Source organism: Salvelinus namaycush, chromosome 31 (genome assembly GCF_016432855.1).
Source record: "Salvelinus namaycush isolate Seneca chromosome 31, SaNama_1.0, whole genome shotgun sequence".
Lineage (NCBI taxonomy): Eukaryota > Metazoa > Chordata > Actinopteri > Salmoniformes > Salmonidae > Salvelinus > Salvelinus namaycush.
This window is the reverse complement of record NC_052337.1, coordinates 36,322,804-36,344,523: the sequence shown is the minus strand read 5'-3', so window position 1 is coordinate 36,344,523 and position 21,720 is coordinate 36,322,804. Positions and strand designations below refer to the sequence as shown.

The 21,720-nt window shown below is 40.5% G+C and overlaps 1 protein-coding gene and 1 long non-coding RNA gene across 2 annotated transcripts in view; one reads left to right on the top strand and one right to left on the bottom strand.

The window, feature by feature from the left end:
• Nucleotides 1-6,449, bottom strand: part of LOC120025936 (lysine-specific demethylase 2B-like) — a 56,280-nt gene extending 49,831 nt beyond the window's left edge. Inside the window, exons 1-6 of the mRNA XM_038970665.1 lie at nucleotides 6,299-6,449; nucleotides 5,500-5,644; nucleotides 5,163-5,241; nucleotides 4,684-4,730; nucleotides 3,596-3,774; nucleotides 3,395-3,501 (exon numbers count right to left, since the gene is read on the bottom strand). Of these exons, the coding sequence (XP_038826593.1) occupies nucleotides 3,395-3,501; nucleotides 3,596-3,774; nucleotides 4,684-4,730; nucleotides 5,163-5,241; nucleotides 5,500-5,644; nucleotides 6,299-6,331 (590 nt within the window). The 5' untranslated portion in view covers nucleotides 6,332-6,449. The remainder of the gene's footprint in view (nucleotides 1-3,394; nucleotides 3,502-3,595; nucleotides 3,775-4,683; nucleotides 4,731-5,162; nucleotides 5,242-5,499; nucleotides 5,645-6,298) is intronic.
• A 1,352-nt stretch (nucleotides 6,450-7,801) lies between these two features.
• On the top strand, nucleotides 7,802-9,926 carry LOC120026346. Its single transcript, XR_005473082.1, has 3 exons — nucleotides 7,802-7,918; nucleotides 9,505-9,695; nucleotides 9,776-9,926. It is a non-coding gene; the product is annotated as an uncharacterized LOC120026346 (long non-coding RNA).
• Nucleotides 9,927-21,720: the final 11,794 nt, after the last annotated feature.

Here is a 21,720-nt window from a genome sequence, read left to right as displayed (position 1 = left end):
TGTGAAATATCTTATCCATAACCAAAAACAAGTATTTGTATTTTCAGCTGTTGGATGCTGGTGTACAAAACCGAAAGAAAAAGATGCATAAACTAAATTTAAGAACGGGAAGCATAGAAATAGTGCACATAGAACAGATCTACCGCTTCTTAGACATGCTTTCAATGAGAATGACAGATCTATAAAACACACATTTGTATGTGAATTTGGTCGGGTCACCCAAAAAGTTGCATATCGAAGCTTTAAGTTTACACTGAATACGTTTTACAATCCCAATTTCTTCTCCCTCTCAAAACAAAATAAAAATGTACTTAAATAATAATCGGATATTTTGGAGTGGCGGCAACTATTTAGCAGCAGCAGGCCGCAGCTGCTAAATTAATATAGGGAAAACAATGCACATTATGGTTAAAGCCACAGTCATGATTGTTGTAAGATGGTTTGATTTGTATGTAGGCTACTGCAAAATGATGCATCCATTCTCCTGGTATCATTTTAAAGTCAGCACAGGTATTCTACTTGCCAGGTTTCTCAGATCTATACCCTACAGTAAATCAGGCAATATTTTTTTCTAGCTTCAGGTCCATCCATACACTGAATGTTTGATAAAAAAGGTTGTGACATTACTAATTCAAAGCCTTTCACAGGGTTGTAATTCCACTATTCAAGCCATGGGACATCCATCATGAGTGATGAACAAACAATACACCAATTCTATACCAAACACTGATCGCCACAACCCCTGTTCCTGTTGTTGGACAAATAACCTCTCTTGGCAGCACGAGTCCACCAGGGAGCCTCCATAACACCCGCTGATCAATACAAGCTTGTTTGCCTCCCCTGATCCAGTCAGTTGCAAGAGCTCATAAAATACAGACCACTTCCCATCCTGTCAACGCGGCTAATTTCAGCCATACATATTTAATTTGGTCTATTACATAAGTCGGGGGCTAAGATATAGTTCTCCAGCCTCGGCTGGCTCCTACTGTATGAATCTAGTCAGAGATACAGGCTTGTCATCCATCCTACAGCAGTGTATCTGCTCCCTCCCACAGAGAGACCTGAGGAAAGGGTTTACAGGAGTATGACCTTGACCGAGGTAATGGTTTAAACTGCCAATACTCAGAGGGAGAAGGACACATCCATTTAAGTGATAATGCCCAAGAAGCCGGGTGTTTGGAGGATATATTGCCACGAGTGTCGTAGAGGGCCGGCAAACCGTACCAATATATCCTCCAAACACTGGCATCGAGGGCATTATCATTTTTATACAACGGGTTACCAACATATTTAAATAATGATTGACATATTTTCATAAAAAAACATTGTTAATGAATTTATTCATACTATTTCATCCTTCCACGAGATATAGTCCCGACACAAATCTAAGGTTGCTAGCCAAGCCGACTGGTCATTCGTTCAATCGGTTCGGTTGCAAGAGACGCGACCCATCCGTTATTTTTGTTCTCTATCTATGGACGCGACCCAGTCGTTCATTCTAAATGTTCCATTACCATACTGGCTGGCAACGTTCTTATCCCTTGCTTGCTTGCTAGCCAGCTATGGCTAAATTACAGTCACGTCAAACAGTGCAGCCAGAATAACTGCATTTGCGTTTGTTTAAGCTGTTTTCTAGTGACATTTATTTGGATACATCTATAACAATGAGCTAATGGGGCACGATTTCGCCTGGCATAGAAAATGTGTTCTCTCGTCAGGACACTGTTGTTCAGAGGAGCTAGCCAGCAACACAACTAACACAATCACAACAAACTGAAGCTGGAGCTGAAGATTAAAAACAAGCTGCATTTCGTTTTGTTTTACCTGTTTTCTATTGACATGTCTTTGTATATAGCCATAAAAATTATGCCAGCTAATTCATGAATTTAACTGGCTGAGAAAAGTGGTCTGTCTCGTCCCGACATTCATTACTATGGGACAGGTGGAGAACGAATTTCAATATTGAAATAATGTTGCAAATGTCAGAGAGACAGCGAGGTTTATCAAATCTCAGCTGTGGAAAACCAATTGCTTGTCTAAAAGAAATGGGATATAATGTCTAGATGCTTTTTATAGTGGAGATCAAGTTTATAAATTGCCTGGCTGGGTTGATGAGACAGTGAATTGCGCAGTGAGATGGATCAGAGTAAATATGCATTTCAACGTTATAGCTTTAGCCGGTGGTAACTTGTTGAATAGACACCAGTTGGAATGCGGTTTTAAACAATCAGTGTCCAGGATTAGACCCACCCGTTGTATAAATAGACACAAATATCACCTACACTCAATGGAACATGTAGAGACGCATAATACTGTATGGCTTACATACTTCACATTCACTCTCTTTACATTATGAATAACATACTTGTAAACAAAGACAAATAATTACAAAGAAGCACATATAGGCCTCCTACACATTCACAGATGTTTATGATAGAACTATCTTCACCCACGTCTGTTGCAATTATCATAAACTGAGGGCCCATCTGCTGAACCTGTGAGACACAACATAATCACACATAGATCGCCATCCTATTGGCTGCACAGCAGTTTCCCCTATGGACAGAGTGACCAGACCCTGGGCTAAGAGCCCAACATCCCACTACAAACACCACTCACAATCAATCTCAGCAGCCCATAAGCGTCTCCATTAAAGAGGGGGTAAATAAATCGAAGTCAAATGACATGGTAGAGTACTCCCGACATCTCTAAACCCCAGCAGCTTTTCCCAATGAAAGACAGAGACGTACCCGATAGCTATTCCTCTCTCCCTGAGCCGGTTCGCTCAGGACCAGCCCCCCCCCCCCATGCGCTTTTCACCGACCGGACACAAGAGAACTGCTATAGCTTTTATTTCTGGCTTTTATTTCCCTGCCTCTCCATCTGCGGAGGGCTCCATTTAGTAAAGAGAGAGAGTGAGAAACTGGGAGGAGAGAGAATATTATAGTGAAAGAGAGAGAGCAAGATAGAGTGTGAGAGAGAGGGGAAGAATGAGGATGAAAGGGAGGGCACAATTGGCTCTGGAGTGCGGGTTATGCCCTAATGCTGGCAACTGATTGGCTGAGGAGGATCCATAGTCACTTCTGCACCCTGTGAAGAACCGCCCTCCACCATGAAAGAGCCCCGCTGCCTAGCAACCATCTAGAGCCATAAGAGGAAGTGAACAACAGCAGAGCGCAGCGGGCAGAGGGACTTTGGAAAAAGGAGGAGGAGTAGGCTAATATTTCCTCCCAGCAAAGCAGCTTTTTAAAATAAAATGTGGCCTGTGCTTGAGCATTTTCCTGTTAGGTACAATCCACTACATTTTGCAAACAGGTTAAAACATCCAAAGAAACATTCTGGCATTGCATGGGAAATACTATGCAATAACTGAGGACATTTCTAAAATACTTACTTCTGTACTTTGGGGTACTTCATCTCCGAGATGACATTAGTGGCTTCGGTTTGTCTTCGTTTCAGTTTTAGGGGCCACATGTTGTCCACCCAGTCCACTAAATCCACCTATAAGAGAGCTGACAGTTGGCTGGCATTCACTATCAAATTTGCCCTCGTTCATAATGAACACATGAAATAAAAACTGCCAGCGTCATCTCACCACAGTAGGCCTCTTGATGAGGTTCTCCAGTTTGGTGTGGCTGAACTCTAGGCTGATAACATTGAAGAGTTTGTCCCTCTCTTCCTCAGGCGTCTCATAGTAGCGGACAAACTGGGCCATGCTCATCTCAGAGCCTTTCTGGGTGCTCACATCCATCACATCAACGGCACGACGGCTACCTGCAAACACCAACACAGCAGTCTTACGGTAAACCTGGGTACAACTGTACAATTTGTATGCACGTTGTTCATAACTTTTACCAACAGGTGGTTGCTGAACCACAGCGCACATACATTATGTACCATAATAAAACAAGTACACCCTGTCCTGAACACTTTCATCATCTGACATGAGCAGGGCTAGCCTACGCCGAGCAAATAAACTAATGTATGTAGCTCTGTCCTTGAGCTGTTCTTGTCTAATGATGTTCTGTATGATGTTATTCTGTATTTATGTTTCATGTTTTGTGTGGACCCCAGGAAGAGTAGCTGCTGCTTTTGCAACAGCTAATGGGGATCCTAATAAAATACCAAATACGTGTGCACTAAATTGAAAATGTAGGCGCTTACAAAGAAATGTAGGAGAACAATTAAAAATCTTTGAGGTAGTAAAGCTAGAATCCTACATTTGTCTAGGCACTGGTAGTCCTTAATTAAAATTCTAGGTCGCACAGAAAAATATTTAAGCGCATATGCGAGTAAAATGGTCGCACTGAAGAACCCTGCCGAGATCTAATAAGTGGTAATTTAGCCTAAGGAAAAAGTGCTATTTAACTGATGTCAGTCTGATTAAAATATAGAATCTATATGAATAGGCCTATATATATATTTGGGTCTGCAATGCAAATGTATAGAAATTGTCTTGGTACAGTGAGTCATCTCATTTTTGCATTACAGGCTTATAGAAGTTTACATCAACACCCACATACTTTTTGACATAACACCTTTTCCAGTAGCATGCTTTTCATTCATCAAGAAATGCAGGGTACTGTGGAGTACATCAGCACTGCTGTCTAAGATAAGAATTGATGGAGGGAAAGGAAGCATTTAGCAACTTTTTGCTGGCTATTTAAAAACAGATAGACTTACCAACCAAACCTTTAATCTCACTGACGGTGAACTCCGGGTCTGGCATTCTGTTTTTTTTTTAAAGAATATAGTCAAGATAAGCATATTAACGTCAAACCATTCCATAAAGCCTAATATTTAACCAAGAGCATGGTTAATATTTAACCAAGAGCATGTAATAGGCTAAACATGATCAAATCAAATTGTATTTGTCACATGCTCCGAATACAACTGGTGTAGACCTTACTGTGAAATGCTTACTTACATGCCTTTAACCAACAATGCAGTTCAAGAAAGAGTTAAGAAAATATTTACTAAATAAACTAAAGTAAAAAGTAACTGTAAGAGTCAATGTGCGGAGGTCCAGGTTAGTCAAGTTATTTTGTACATGTAGGTAGGGGTAAAGTGACTATGCATAGATAATAAACAGTGAGTAGCAGTAGTGTAAAAACAAATTGATTGTATTGGTCACAGGTCATCATATTTGACTCATGTCTCACCTGATTCCCAGTCCATCTTTGGCTTTGAAAATAAGAGGGGTCTGAAGTGCCTCTCTCTGAACATACTCATAAGTGAAATCTGAGAAGAAAAAAGTGTAAGAGGTCATTGGGCCACTTCTGCATATATATATATTCAGGTAGAGCAATGTTTGATGTGTGTGTATATCATAGAATTGTGAGGACATCCTGCACAAAAACGAATTAACCAACAGGAACTTTTCCCTTATCATGTGTGAATCCATAAAAAGGTAGAAATTCTGCATGTCCAGCCAGTTATGAGTTTGCATGGGGGACTGTGAGTGTGTGGTAATATTTTATGAATGAAACAGATGTGTACCTTTGCCATCCATCAACTGAACGAAATGTGTGTTGTATGAGTCGCTAACAAGTTTCTCCTCCAGATTGAAACCCCTGACATTTGCAATTTCTTCAACGTCAGAGAAGTCCTCGTTTTCGTCATACATTGTCCGGCAGATGGAGCGCTAGAGGAATGAAAATAACTGTTATAAAAGTATATATCAATATCAATATATTAATTTATCACATCTCACTAACAGTGTTTTTAAAAATTGCATATAATGAACATGTATGCATAGCTTGGAATAAGAGCTGTCGTTTCAAATTAGAAAAGAGTAGGCCAGTCTGTGCATTGTTGTGTAGGCTCGAAATAATTCACAATAAAACAGTGGTGCACGTGCACATGGCTAGGCTAAACCTCTGAATGTGTGGTTGTAGATGGGCCTTCTGCTGAAAACACCTTTACAGATGATTAAACAATGTTCGTTATTAACATCAATCGCTGATATCATGCCCCGGATCAACATTGACATAACGTGCTAAGATAGATGCAAAACAATAACAACAACGTTAGAACTGCTGCACTTGCCATAACGTTGCGCTGAGTGGGCTTGTGAATAATGTAATGTAGCCAACTACCTAGCTATATAATTTACCAAACAAGTAAAATGTAAGTAACTACATAAAGTTGAACTTTGCCAACATTTTAACGAAATTGACATGGCACTTCTTCTGACTAATGAGGATCACTGTAACGCTAGCTAGCTATTGATGATAGCTCAGCTAACACGTACACAGTAGTCAAACTAGGCTAGCTATAATAGGGTAATGCTACACACCAGTTTGCGTCCAGATTCTGCACTCGCTTCCATGATCTGAGCCCTTGCCTAGTATATCCGTTTAAACCTTAATTTTAAAGGAAACAAATAATCACATTGAAAGTAATTATCACTTTACGTTTCGACACAAAACTAAGTGGGAACCATATTTGTTGTGTTCTGGATTACGTCACCGATTGAATCAAAACATTGTTGGACAACGTCATCCGTAGTGGCTGATTTCCAACACTACTTATTCATGTCAACTCAAATAGTTGTGAACGTTTATAAAAACACTTAAATTTCTTTCTGCGACCATTCCACTGTCCGTCACAGATCTGCAATTTCACGAACGGCATGGCATACATGCGCGATATCCGCAGCGGGGACATTGAATTATTTAGAAAATCTATTATAAAAATAAAAAAATGTGTGTAACTACAACGTGTGACACGAATGGCTTCGTTATAATCACCCGCTACCATTCAAATAATTTGCAATTGGCTTGGTGCGCATTCTCCAGTATATGTTTCAGATTAGCAAACTAAACTCAACCCCACATGGTGAAGGAAGTTTCTGATGAACTGCAACAGAGCTGAGTAGTGAAAGAGATTTGCGTCAGTTCAAATCTGGCATCAGGACAAAATGTGATTCAGTCACCGAATATAGTTTAAGTATTTTAATTAAACTCAAACGATAAATGGCAAATGCAATTTTCGTATATACGGGTTCACTGGATCTCCGCGCAGGGTAGATCAGAGAACTGTGGAATGTACTCAAAATAGTAGTTTTATACTATGACAAGTTTATTCTCAACTCTTCCAGTTGGCCTATCATAGTAGAGGTTTAGCATGGTTCATACTCTTGCTCCTCCTTTGTGGGCCCCCAAACTTGTCCAAGCCCCTTGGCGTTTTCCTTCTCCACATCTGGTTGTTGGGTAGAGCAGCTCCATCTTATGTCCCCCTCGACCATTCACTGAAACAGTTCCTAATATGGTATTGTCCAGTATTCTAAACTCCTGGTTGGTCTAGAGAGATGCACCCCTCCCCTCTCCAGACTGTCCACAGCTTTTATGGCCTGTGGTGGTCAGTTTTTACACACCCCCTCTGCATTGTGTGTGTGTGTGTGTAACAAAACATCATTCACCTTCCACCAATCTGCTAACAGCCTATAGTGCATAAACATAAATCCTAACAGTAGGGACATATTCACTAGAACGATCCGGCTGCAAAACGTTTCTTAAACAGAACGAAACCGGAAAGAACCTACCTTAATTTGTCTAATATAAACACATTTTTCTTCCATTTTGTTCTTAAAATGGTAAACGATTTTTGTTCAAAAATCGTTGTACCTGTTTGTCCTCTGTATTGCATTTATTTGTTTGCTGAAATGCAAACTTTTTAACAAAACTTTCATCAAATACAACCACCGACCGTTGACTCATTTTCTGCTCTAAAAGGATTCAATGCACATTACTTAACGTAATCTGCGATTGAATATGCGTATACTTCCTGATATGCCATTTTGGAGCAACAGAAACAAGGAAACTGAGGTTGTATTTGACGAACGTTTTATTTAAAAGTATGGATTTGAGCAAACAAAGAAAGGGACACAACTACAGAGGTTAAACATTGGTACAGGGTAAGATTTTAACAATTTACATGTTTAGAAGTATTGACCTTGGGCGAATCGATGTAGTCGGGACTAAATTTCACAAGAAATCATCTTCTATGGTATTATGGCGGTCCGTAAACGTTTGTGGTGTGTGCCGCCACCTATTGGATGGGGTGAAAAGTGATCACTTTAACGCAAAGTAATAGGGAGAAGGGAAGGGTGAAACAATATTTATTATATTCAAAAGTAACCCCCCCCCCCCCCCCCCCCCCCCAAAAAAAGGCATGTACTCATTCAGTCGGACTCAAATGACTTTTCAAATCCCTGCCCATGAACCTGGGAGGGGTGAACCTATTTATTAAGTATTCCCACTAACATGTCAACTTAAGTCCTGGAGATACAAAACTATTTTTGCCGTCTTTACAACGATGTTTAGTTTCTTGGATGTTTTATTAGTTTGTCCTGTCCAATTTATCTCGTGCGCAATGAATGCAACAAAGTCCACCTTCTTCAGTGTTAGTGTTTCTCCTGTGGAGCATCCACTACCACCTCATCTCCACTCGATTCACAAAAGTCAAGGATCCACACCTCCGTTTCCTCCTGAATTTGGGTGCGCAAATACAACACAGTTTACGTTTTTTCGTGTTTTCTGGTAGGGTAAATGAGTCGGATGCCCAGATAGAGACAATAGATAGAAATCATTCCAAGCAAACAGTTTGACACACACTTACTCAATCTCCCACATAAACAATTATACCAAACAGTTTATTTAATTCTCACGCCTTATCAAAAATGAATTTGATATCACGGGTATATTGAGGCAGCAGACGCTGCACCTGCCTACAACCCTAAATTGTTTCACTTTTATCTCGTCTTAATAGATGGTCCGAGATGTCCTGACTAGTAGACCTGGTGGGCAAAACGTATTAGAAGAGTCCCAGACAACCAAAACATTGGACCACAGAACCAGGAGAGATGATTGCCATCTTAGTCAGCCACATCCAGGCTTTATCACATCCGGCCGTGATTGGGAGTCCCATAGGGTGGCGCACAATTGGCCCAGTGTCGTCCGGGTTTGAACAGAGTAGGCCGTCATTGTAAATAAGAATTTGTTCTTAACTGACTTGCCTAGTTAAATAAAGGTTAAATAAAAAATATAAAACATTTAATGAAAGAGATGTGTGGGTAAGCTTCCCATTAGCCAATCTGGACAATAACACTGGATCAAAACAATCAAACTATACATTAATGTTTTTTGGCCTCATTATGAAACTAGAAAGATAGAGTACCTTCATCAACAAAACTTTGCTTAAACATATTTGGCATGTGTATGCTTTACTGTTTTTGAGAAGGAGGCTTCCCACTCGTCAACAGAGAGAACATTATGCTCTTGGAATTATGACCCTTTTCCCTTCTTTGAGAGATCCTTTTCCCCCCAAAGGCTATGTAAGTGCTGGTAGGTAGAGCATGCTTGCTTTAATATGTTGACACGTTCTGTGGACTGAAAGGGGCATCAAACAGTCATAGAATCAAGTCTAAAAATAACAAGTTGACTACCATGTTGGTCACCTTTTCCCACATCTAAGGAACACAATGTTCCTGACACAATTCAGATATCCTTTGCCTATCGGCTGAAGACGGTGTCAAGGAAGACCTCACTTCGACCCATCAAGAAGAGTATTTCACCCCAGTCGGGAGGCCCAACCCATAGGAGGAAGACTGTCCTGGACCACCAGCTTGTTGGTGATGCTTGCAAGGAGGCTATTTATAAAAATATATATATTTTTCACCTTTATTTAACCAGGTAGGCTTCTTTTTTGGGGTTGTCTCTTCATTGTCTTAACATGTGGAGAGTGACTTAAAAAGACCCTTTGTGTGTTACAGTCATGCTGCAGCATTGAAGACCATCTTGATGGGAGCCATGGTCGACAGCCATACCTCCTTGCCGTTGGAAGAAGACAGAGCAAGATTGACAACTACTACATCATGGTGGACAAGAGGCTTGTTTCCTGCCAGGCAACTTTTTATTTAACCAGGTAGGCTAGTTGAGAACAAGTTCTCATTTACAACTGCGACCTGGCCAAGATAAAGCATAGCAGTGTGAACAGACAACAACACAGAGTTACACATGGAGTAAACAATAAACAAGTCAATAACACAGTAGGAAAAAAAAGAGTCTATATACATTGTGTGCAAAAGGCATGAGGGGGTAGGCAATAAATAGGCCATAGGAGCGAATAATTACAATTTAGCAGATTAACACTGGAGTGATAAATCATCAGATGATCGTGTGCAAAAGAGCAGAAAAGTAAATAAATAAAAACAGTATGGGGATGAGGTAGGTAGGTAGACTATGTATAGCTGCAGCGATCGGTTAGCTGCTCAGATAGCAGATGTTTAAAGTTGGTGAGGGAAATAAAAGTCTCCAACTTCAGCGATTTTTGCAATTCGTTGCAGTCACAGGCAGCAGAGAACTGGAAGGAAAGGCGGCCAAATGAGGTGTTGGCTTTGGGGATGATCAGTGAGATATACCTGCTGGAGTGCATGCTACGGGTGGGTGTTGTTATCGTGACCAGTGAACTGAGATAAGGCGGAGCTTTACCTAGCATGGACTTATAGATGACCTGGAGCCAGTGGAGCTGTCTGTGTGCGTTTGATGAACTGTTCAATGCCCACTTTGTCTTTAACCTGACGATGCTCTTGTCAACTTCTACATATTTGTGCAGACAACCATCTACAACATTGATGTAGACAAAAACAAGAGAGGCCCCTAGCATGATAGAGTTAAGGACAAAACTTCTTACCTAGATAAATGTATGTTACGGTGCTTTTGTTGTCAAGCGTTGCACAGAAACAGACAGTCATTGGCATATTATTTGAGAATTAAGCATCATATTTCTATCCCTCCACCAAGTTTAGATTGGTCTGTGCTCAAGATGGTTGTAGATGGCAGTTTAACATACTCCGGTTTCAGAAAACATTTGACTAGTATTCATAAGGATATTGGTAAAGGTAAAGTAGTTGATGCATTCATCTTAAAAGTGCCCTCTCATGTTGCTGATTCTCTAGTCCAGTCAGAAGCTCCGCAAATGGGTGGCAACATTGGTGTCCCACATGATAACACTCAGTGATTGTTTTGAGAAGAATGGACAGTCTTGCTAAAGATATGTGTGCCTCCTTCATTGCCAAGTTGCAAGCTAGTAGTGTTGCAAATAGTGTTGTGTCAACAGCCGTGTGTGATTTAGAAGAGCGTATTACTACCGGGCTGCACTCCCTAATTAAACCAGATGTTCTGTCAGTTATGCCTATGGATAACCCCTCTACATCTGCTGTAAAGGATCGTTTTGAGAACTTTGAAAACCCATTTGCCAGTTTTAACACAGAAACCAAGAGATGTTGTGGACCCAGTAGAAGTAGTGTTGGGAGTTAGATATGATAGCAGGCGAAATAAACAAACAGTCATTTATGATCAAGTCCCAGTGAAAAATACTTTTGTATTCCTATACTGAAAATATTGACGTTCATGTGTCAACAATTCTGAAATCTGTAAGTTATTGGAAAATGCACCTAGGGATAGATCTGTGGAAGACACATATGAAGACTTGTGTTGGAAGTTACTTTGACTCATCCCTTGTTCTCAAAACCTAGAAATGCTTTACAGATACAATTGTACTATGATGACTTTGAAACTGCCAACCTGCTTGGTTCCAAGCGTGGTGTGCACAAGATAGGCGCCATTTATTTTGTCCTCGGGAATCTGCCACCCAAGTTTAACTCTGCTGTGATGAATATTCATTTATTTTCATTATCAAGATCTAAAGAAATATGTATTTTATGCCATTCTAGAGCCCCTGGTTAATGATGTTAAATTGGAGTGATGGTGTAAATGACTTTCAACTGATAGAGTTTATGGCACTATCTGCCAAATACCTGGAGACAATTTGGGGGTGCATGCAGTCCTTTGTTTCAGAGTCCTTCAGTGGTCATTACTTTTGCTGGTTCTGTTTGATAGAGAAGTCTAATGCTCAGGCGGTTTACAGTGAGGATGACCTTTGTGTGGTAAAGATCATTTTGAAATGCATTTGAATCAGTTGCAGTCAGACCCACAGCTCCCGTCTGTGAATGGTGTAAAGAAATTCTAAACTGAACAGTTTGCAGCACTTCCATGTTTGTAGTCATTTTTCTGTGGACATAATACATGACATTCTTGTAGAGGTGGCTCAGTTTGAGTTAAAATTGTTGTTTGAATATGTCTCTGAATTTTTTTTTTTTTAGAAACCTGCACTTCTCTCTAGAATCTACTCGTTTGACTATGGATACATGGAACGCAAAAACCATCCAACTAAAGTCAACCTAGAGAACAGTGGAAATAGCATAGCACTTAATTATTTTCAAACTGTGTCTTGTGAGAAACGTCCCCTTGATTTTGGGTGATGATGTTCCACCAGGAAATGAGAACTGGAATTTGCTGCTCATCTTACTGCAATAATCAGGTTTTTTGCCTTTTCTTAGTGTAACAGTATAACTTTAGTACGTCCCCTCGCCCCGACCTCGGGCGCGAACCAGGGACCCTCTGCACACATCAACAACAGTCACCCACGAAGCGTCGTTAACCATCGCTCCACAAAAGCCGCGGCCCTCTGCAAGGGGAAACCCTACTTCAAGTCTCAGAGCAAGTGACGTAACCGATTGAAACGCTATTAGCGCGTACCCGCTAACTAGCTAGCCATTTCACATCCGTTACATTAGCCAGGGCATGACAGTATCTGAAGCATTTGATAACTGAACATCACACACTTTTCAAACAGTTGTACCCACATAACTTAATACCCACACATCACTTTATGATACATTACCCAGCATGCATAAGACAAAGCAGTCCTTTATTACATATGAGGTTTGAGGCAAAGCACAAAGGCTTTAGAACACCCTCAAAAACTTCAAGAACATTACTAAGTCCCTTACCAAAAAACACCAATTTGCTATAGGTCATCACTGGGAGACATCACCATTGCGACATACGGAGTATGGACCAATGAAAGCATTTTCCCTGAGTGATTTTACTGGTGGTGAGGAGTTGGCAGCGTCACTTCAGGTCACTATGCAGAAAGCCATTTACTCTACCAGCTGGGTTAAGATGGATGGCATGGAGTACAGAGAGGGACTGTTAGTTTGCAGTAAGATGGAGCATGAAATGCCAGTCTTGTGTAAAAATAACTAAGATTATTGTTGTTGGCAATATTGTATACTTATTGCTGGACAAGTTCCATACTGATAATTTCAGTGAACATTACCATGCATTCACTGTGTTTGATGGTGTTGATGACAAAATTGTCAAAGTTGATGATCTGACATTGTATAAGTCTTTTGTCCTTCAAAGTGCTGATGAGAGCCTTTATGTTCCTATGTTTGACATGATTGAGTATTAGTCAGATTATTGGCAAATTTGTCCAGAAAATTGCATACCTAGTCTTAGGGGAACTTCCTCTTGTGTTAAATAGCAACTCTGCAAATACTCCTGCTCTCATATAGTACATGTACTGATGCGCCTGTGATGCACTGATTTCATTCTGATGCGCCTGTGATGCACTGATTATATTCTGATGCACCCTCTCTTTGTGGCCTAAATAAATTAAACAAAGCAGAGTCACTACTCTTGTAACGAATCCTTTATTGCTCCTGTTTAACTCACCTACAACTTGCAGGCTTGAGTGTGTGTGTGTGTGTGTGAGAAGCAGACAAAATGTTTTCTATTTCCTCGTGTGAATATTTAGCACTTCCTGGTGTCAATTCAGCTACAGGATGCATTCTCTAGAGTTGATCCTCAACACTGAAAGGTGTTTCTGCTTAATACTGAGGGTGTTGAAAAAACACACCCATGGGTCATTTGAACAACACCTAAAGTGTTGTATCTTAACACGTGAGAGTGTTTCAATATTAACACTACAAAAAGTGTTAACACTGAGGGGACCTATATAAACACTGGACGAGTGTTAAAATGAACACGCATGGTGTTAAATTTACACTTTCAAATTTGCTGTGAAGGCGAGGTCAATACAGGTGCATCAAAGCTGGGACCGAGAGACTGAAACAGATATCTCAAGGCCATCAGACTGTTAAATAGCCATCACTAGCCGGCTACCACCCGGTTACACAACCCTGCACCTTATAGGCTGCTGCCCTATATACATAGACATGAAATCACTGGTTACTTAAATAATGGAACACTAGTCACTTTAACGTTTACATACTGCTTTACTCATCTCATATGTATATACTGTATTCTATTCTACTGTATTTTAGTCAATGCCACTCCGACATTACTCGTTCTAATATTTATATATTTCTTCATTTCATTATTTTACTTTTAGATTTGTGTGTATTGATGTGAATTGTTAGATATTACTGCACTGTTGGAGCTAGGAACACAAACATTTCGCTACACCCGCAATAACATCTGCTAAATATGTGTATGTGACCAATAACATTTGATATGAATTGAAGAGGGTATTCCATAACTGCAGGCAAAGGATATCAAAGATCTGGAAAGATCCTGTATGGAGGAATAGTCTAAGATCGCTCCGAATGTGTTCCCCAACCTCATAAAACATTTTATAAAAAGGCTGTGCTGAAAGTGGAGGGTACTGGAGTAGGTGACTATCTACAGAAGGGTTTGGTTTGGAACTGGGCATATCTTATATTACCCAAGTCAAGTGCACTGGGTGTGTGACTACGTAATAGGCCATATAATATATTGATGTTAACATTCTTTTGGGACGGGCACGTATACTCTCACTGCACTTTGGGAATGTGTTATGCACTATATTTATGTAGTTGCATGACTGATATGTGGTGTGTACATCAATATGAAACATATAATTAAATTATAATTAGACATTATAATTCAAGTTTAATTTTGGAATCGGTCTCGGTGTAATCAAGATTTCTCTTCAAACTATTGCACACACAAAGCTCTTGTGTTATCTTGAATAAAAGCATAAACATCAAACTGGTTTCATTCGGTGAAGGGAAGTGTGAGCTGAGACGGTGACAATAGTTTTAAGTTTAAACAACATCTTTAATCATCCAGTTCAATTGCAACAGTGAACACATTTAATTAGAATCCCTCAAAGTACACTATAATAGGAAAAAACAAGTATTTTCCCCATTTTAGAGCTGGCATAATATGGGCATGTTATGCTTTGAAATGTTGATGACAATGGATTATTTATCTACTAGTAGCACACACCACAAAACGTCTTTAAAACTGGCATAAAATAGGCATCTTATGATCTACTAGTCAACACCTCAAAGTTCACTGTAATATAGAATAACCAATTATTTTACCCCATGTTTTAAACTGGCATAATATGGCCATCGTATGGTATGCAATGGTCATCACACTGGATTAATGATCTACTTGTGGCACACGTTAAAAATAAATTCTACCAGCCATTTTGAAAGTGTTTTTTTTATATCATTGGGGTCATCAAAGTTCACTGTAATATAACAACTTAAACAAATGATAAAGAATGTGGGGGACCAAGTAAATGTAGTTATTTAACCATTTTGATTTATTTATTTTACACTTTTTTAATGACATACAAAGAGAAAAATATCAAGCACACTAAGATATTGCTGTGTGTGTGTGTGTGTCTATTGTGTATGTCATGACTCATGATTATGGGTGTGTTCCTAAATTCTATCTGGAGTGCCAGAGCGCGCTCAGAGTGCTCTCAGGGTGTTTGTAAATTCAGAACATTGTCAGATTGTCCTTTGGTAAATTCAGAGTGGTTCGCTCTCGGAGCATTCAGAGTGCATACTGGACACTCTGGTCGAGGAGTAGGGTTGATCCGAGCGTTCTGACCTCACAACGGCAGTCAAGCAACCAAGCGAACTGGCTAATGTTGGCTAGCTTGCTAGCTACTTCCAGACGCAAATGAGAGAACAGTAGAAAGCCTAAACAGTATATTTGACCTCTGAGCTTCCCTATCAAATCAAAATATTCAATCAGAGAACCTAAAAAAATAACAACAATGACAAATGGTTTGATGAAGGAAGCCAAAACCAAAGAAAGAAATTGAGAAGCCTATCCAGCCAAAAACATAAAGACCCAGAAAACCTGAGTCTACGCCTTCACTATGGTGAATCACTAAAACAATACATAAATACGGTACGGAAAAAGAAGGAGCGTCACGTCAGAAATCAGCTTAATGTAATTGAAGAATCCATAAACTTAAAAAATAATAATTTCACCTTTTTTTAACCAGGTAGGCCAGTTGAGAACAAGTTCTCATTTACAACTGCTACCTGGCGAAGATAAAGCAAAGCAGTGCGAAAAAACAACAACACAGAGTTACACATAAACAAACGTACAGTCAATAACACCAATAGAAGAATCTATGTACAGTGTGTGCAAATGTAGAAGATTAGGGAGGTAAGGCAATAAATAGGCCACAGAGGCGAAATAATTACAAATTAGCATTAACACTGGAATGATAGATGTGCAGATGATGATGTGCAAGTAGAGATACTGGGGTGCAAAAAGATAAATAACAATATGGGGATGAGGTAGTTGGGTGTGCTATTTACAGATTGGCTGTGTACAGGTACAGTGATCGGTAAGCTGCTCTGACAGCTGATGCTTAAAATTAGAGAGGGAGATATGTCTCCAGCTTCAGTGATTATTGCAGTTCGTTCCAGTCATTGGCAGCAGAGAACTGGAAGGAAAGGCGGCCAAAGGGGCTGTTGGCTTTGGGGATGACCAGTGAAATATACCTTCTGGAGCACTTGCTACGGGTGGGTGTTGCTATGGTGACCACTGAACTGAGATAAGGCGGGGCTTTACCTAGCAAAGACTTATAGATGACCTGGAGCCAGTGGGTTTGGCGACGACTATGTAGCGACGGCCAGCCAACGAGAGCATACAGGTCACAGTGGTGGGTAGTATATGGGGCTTTTGTGACAAAATGGACGGCACTGTAATAGACTACATCCAGTTTGCTGAGTAGAGTGTTGGAGGCTATTTTGTAAATGACATCGCCAAAGTCAAGGATCGGTAGGATAGTCCGTTTTATGAGGGTATGTTTGGCAGCATGAGTGAAGGAGGCTTTGTTGCGAAATAGGAAGCCGATTCTAGATTTAATTTTGGATTGGAGATGCTTAATGTGAGTCTGGAAGGAGAGTTTACAGTCTAACCAGACACCTAGGTATTTGTAGTTGTCCACATATTCTAGGTCAGAACCGTCCAGAGTAGGGGGGTGTGGGGTGAGACAGGGCTTCAGCTTAAGCATCACTCTCTTCAACATATACACTACCGGTCAAAAGATTTAGAACAGCTACTCATTCAAGGTTTTTCTTTATTTAAAAAAATATTCTACATTGTAGAATAATAGGGAAGACATCAAAACTATGAAAAAACAGATATGGAATCATGTAGTAACCAAAAAAGTGTTAAGCAAATCAAAACATATTTTATATTTGAGATTCTTCAAAGTAGCCACCCTTTGCCTTGATGACAGCTTTGCACACTCTTGGCATTCTCTCAACCAGCTTCATGAGGTAGTCACCTGGAATGCATTTCAATTAACAGGTGTGCCTTCTTAAAAGTTAATTTGTGGAATTTATTTCCTCCTTAATGTGTTTGAGCCAATCAGTTGTGTTGTGAAAAGGTAGAGGGATATACAGAAGATAGTGTGTCTTTGTGAGACGCAGTGTGGGTGAATGGATATCTCTGCATGTGTATTTCCCACCATAAAGCATGGAGTAGGAGGTGTTATTGTGTGGGGGTGCTTTGCTGGTGACACAGTCTGTGATTTATTTAGAATTCAAGGCACACTTAACTAGCATGGCTACCACAGCATTCTGCAGCGATACGCCATCCCATCTGGTTTGGGCTTAGTGGGACTATCATTTGTTTTTCAACAGGCCAATAACCCAACACGCCTCCAGACTGTGTAAGGGCTATTTTACCAAGAAGGAGAGTAATAGAGTGCTGCATCAGATGACCTGGCCTCAACAATCCCCCGACCTCAACCAAATTGAGATGGTTTGGATGAGTCGGACCGCAGAGTGAAGGAAAAGCAGCCAACAAGTGCTCAGCATATGTGGGAAGTCCTTCTGTTGGAAAAGCATTCCATGTGAAGCTGATTGAGAGAATGCTAAGAGTGTGAAAAGCTGTCATCAACGCAAGAGGTGGCTATTTGAAGAATCTAAAATCTAAAATATATTTTGATTTGTTTTACACTGTTGTGGTTACTACATTACACCATATGTGTTATTTCATAGTTTTGATGTCTTCACTATTATTCTACAATGTAGAAAACACTAATAATAAAGAAAAACCCTTGAATGAGTAGGTGTTCAAACATTTTTGACCGGTAGTGTATATAAACAAATTGGCGAGGGCACTAGAACAATCTGCAGCACCCGGCCTCACCCTACTAGAATCTGAAGTCAAATGTCTACTGTTTGCTGATGATCTGGTGCTTCTGTCCCCATCCAAGTAGGGCCTACAACAGCACCATGATCTTCTGCACAGATTCTGTCAGACCTGGGCCCTGACAGTAAATCTCAATAAGACAAAAATAATGGTGTTCCAAAAAAGATCCAGTTGCCAGGACCACAAATAGAAATTGCATCTAGACACCGTTGCCCCAGAGCAAACAAAAAACTATACATACCTCGGCCTAAACAATCAGCCCCACAGGTAACTTCCACAAAGCTGTGAAAGATCTTAGAGACAAGGCAAGAAGGTCCTTCTATGCCATCAAAAGGAACATAAAATTTGACATACCAATTAGGATCTGGCTAAAAATACTTCAATCAGTTATAGAACCCATTGCCATTCATTGTCTGGGGTCCAATCATCAACCAATAATCAACAAAATGGGACAAACACCAAATTCAGACACTGCATGCAGAATTCTGCAAAAATATCCTCCTGTGTACAACGTAAAACACCAAATAATGCATGCAGAGAAGAATTAGACCGATACTCGCTAATGATCAAAATCCAGAAAAGAGCTGTTAAATTCTACAACCACCTAAAAGGAAGTGATTCCCAAACCTTCCATAACAAGCCATCACCTAGCGAGATGAACCTGGAGAAGAGTCCCTTAAGCAAGCTGGTCCTGGGGCTCTGTTCACAAACACAGACAGACCCCACAGAGCCCCAGGACAGAGACCCAATCAAATCATGAAAAAACAAAAAGATAATTACTTGACACATTGGAAAGAATTAACAAAGAAACAGAGCAAACTAGAATGCTATTTGGCCCTAAACAGAGAGTACACAGTGGCAGAATACATGACCACTGTGACTGACTCAAAATCAAGGAAAGCTTTGGCTATGTACAGACTCAGTGAGCATAGCCTTGCTATTGAGAAAAGTTGCCGTAGGCAGACGTGGCTCTCAAGAGAAGACAAGCTATGTCCACACTGCCCACAAAATGAGGTGGAAACTGAGCTGCACTTCCTAACCTCCTGCCAAATGTATGACCACACATTTCCTTCAGACTACACAGACCCACAAAGAATTCGAAAAAACAAATCAAATTTTGATAAACTACCATATCTATTGGGTGAAATACCACAGTGTGCCATCACAGCGGCAAGATTTGTGACCTGTTGCCACAAGAAAACGGCAACCAGTGAATAACAAACACCATTGTAAATACAACCCATATTTATGTTGATTTATTTTCCATTTTTACTTGAACTATTTGCACAATCATTACAACACTGTATATAGACATATTATTTTGGTACTTGTGTGTGTTTAATATTTACTGTTCACTTTTTATTGTTTATTTCCCTTTTGTTTATCAATTTCACTTGCTTTGTCAATGTAAACATATGTTTCCCATGCCAATAAAGCCCCTTGAATTGAACACCTCACTTTGACCATTTACTCCCCTTAGCATAACTGTTTTCATGTTTCCTAGAGTATTGATAACTGTGCTAAAACCGGTGTTGACCGTTCTTAAATTCATCAGTATTCTGCGCTCTGGCACACTCAGACGCGAGCGCTCTAAAATCGGAATAGATAGCCAGAGCGAATTTACGAACGCACCCTATAACTAAACACATTTTGCTTTCACAATTTAACATTGCAGTAGCCTCCCTGTGGTGCTGTGCCGCCAATCTCACTCTACCCGTGACGTTAAAGTAATAACATGAAAAAAAGCGTGCTAATTAAAACAAATACGAGTGGGTATACTTTTTATTGTGGAAGATTAAGTGTGTGTCAAACTGTTTGCTTGGAATGATTTGTAGCTATCGTCTCAATCTGTGCATCCGAAAACACGCGATACTGTAAAGTGTTTGTGCACCCAAATTCAGGAGGACACAGATTGATGGATTGACTGCGTTTTGCAAGTGTCGGCTCACTTGGCCGCATTGTCTCATTCAGTGGCGTGCCGTGGGCCTGGGGCCTGGGCCTTCAGTGAGGTATTACACAGTCCCACCCGAATTAATCCACCTCATTATGATGCCATGGCTCTAGACACTATACATTTAGACAGAAACGCAGTATAACCAGGCGTTGCGTCACCTTGAAATTGACAAATTGACATTTTTGGGTAAACAGTGTTTACCCAAAAACATGACACAATCAATGAGTCTTTTCAATATTTCCCTTCACCTTTTCATTGTGCAGCTCCGTTGCCCTGCGCGCGTGTTCTTTGAGCTGTAGATCCACTCCGGTGTCCCCAAAAGTTTTCAAAAGCACCATTGCTTGTAGTGCCCAGCCGTACTTTGGTGTCTCGTTGCTGCCTTGGTTAGACAACTCAAGTTTGCAAAGCCAGTGTGGCTCCAAACACCAAATCGATCACTTGCAAATAATAGGCATTCCCAGCAGTACAGTTTGCAGTGCTTCTCGGAGCCAAGGAGCCATTGACAGCGCTCGTAGTTGAAACTTTGAAATTGGCGAGCGAACGAAGCCCTTTCCCGCCTGTGACAGGCTTTGTGGCGTCGGGCGACCTCTCCTTACAATGTCTAACTTTTCTTGAAAAGTTCGTCTTGAGAATGGCGTTATAATTATATCCTCGACCAAATCGATATCTTCTCCTCCTTCCGCCATTGTGGGTTGAAAAAACAGCTTAGTAGTACGCGAATTAATTCGTTTATCAAATTCAGTTTCCTAGATCTCCATAGGACCTGCCTCTCAATATTGGTAATCCAATCAAAAGACGTGCACGCACTACGCCTGCTAGCTGGCTCCTGTGTAACACTGGAGCCAGCCAGCAGGCGTACAATAGCCAACTCTAAAGCTGATTGGTTGACACTAAATTTTCATTTCCATTCACTATAAGCGACAAGCGCCCGCACTGTTGATTCTGAAGGCCTGAGGGCAGATTTTAGACCCCTGGCAACACATGATGGCTGAATATGATTGGATAAAAGATCTAACATAAAGACAAGCCCTCCAAATCTCAACCTGGGGCTGGAAGCAGTGCAACCAAGAGGAAAGCTATGAAATGAAGAGTATAACTCTTACTCTGGGGAATAATTTAATACATATTTGTGGGAAAATATATTTAAAAAAAAATTATATTCTGATGATGTTTAGGCCAGCAGAGAAGGCCTTGCAGGCCCTGACGGCCCACCACTGGTCTCATTGCATATCGCATATACCCAAGTGTTGCATGAGTCGGAAAAAACGTTTGTCTTGATCAAATTACAATAAAACCGATAGACTTCACTCTTTCTTTCGATCTATCATTCGGGTCAGTCGACGTGCGTCTACCAGTTCTGACATGTTCTCCCTAAACCACGAAGACTCCTTCGAGACGCCAGATAACACCTCATGGCGGTGATCATCTTCAAAA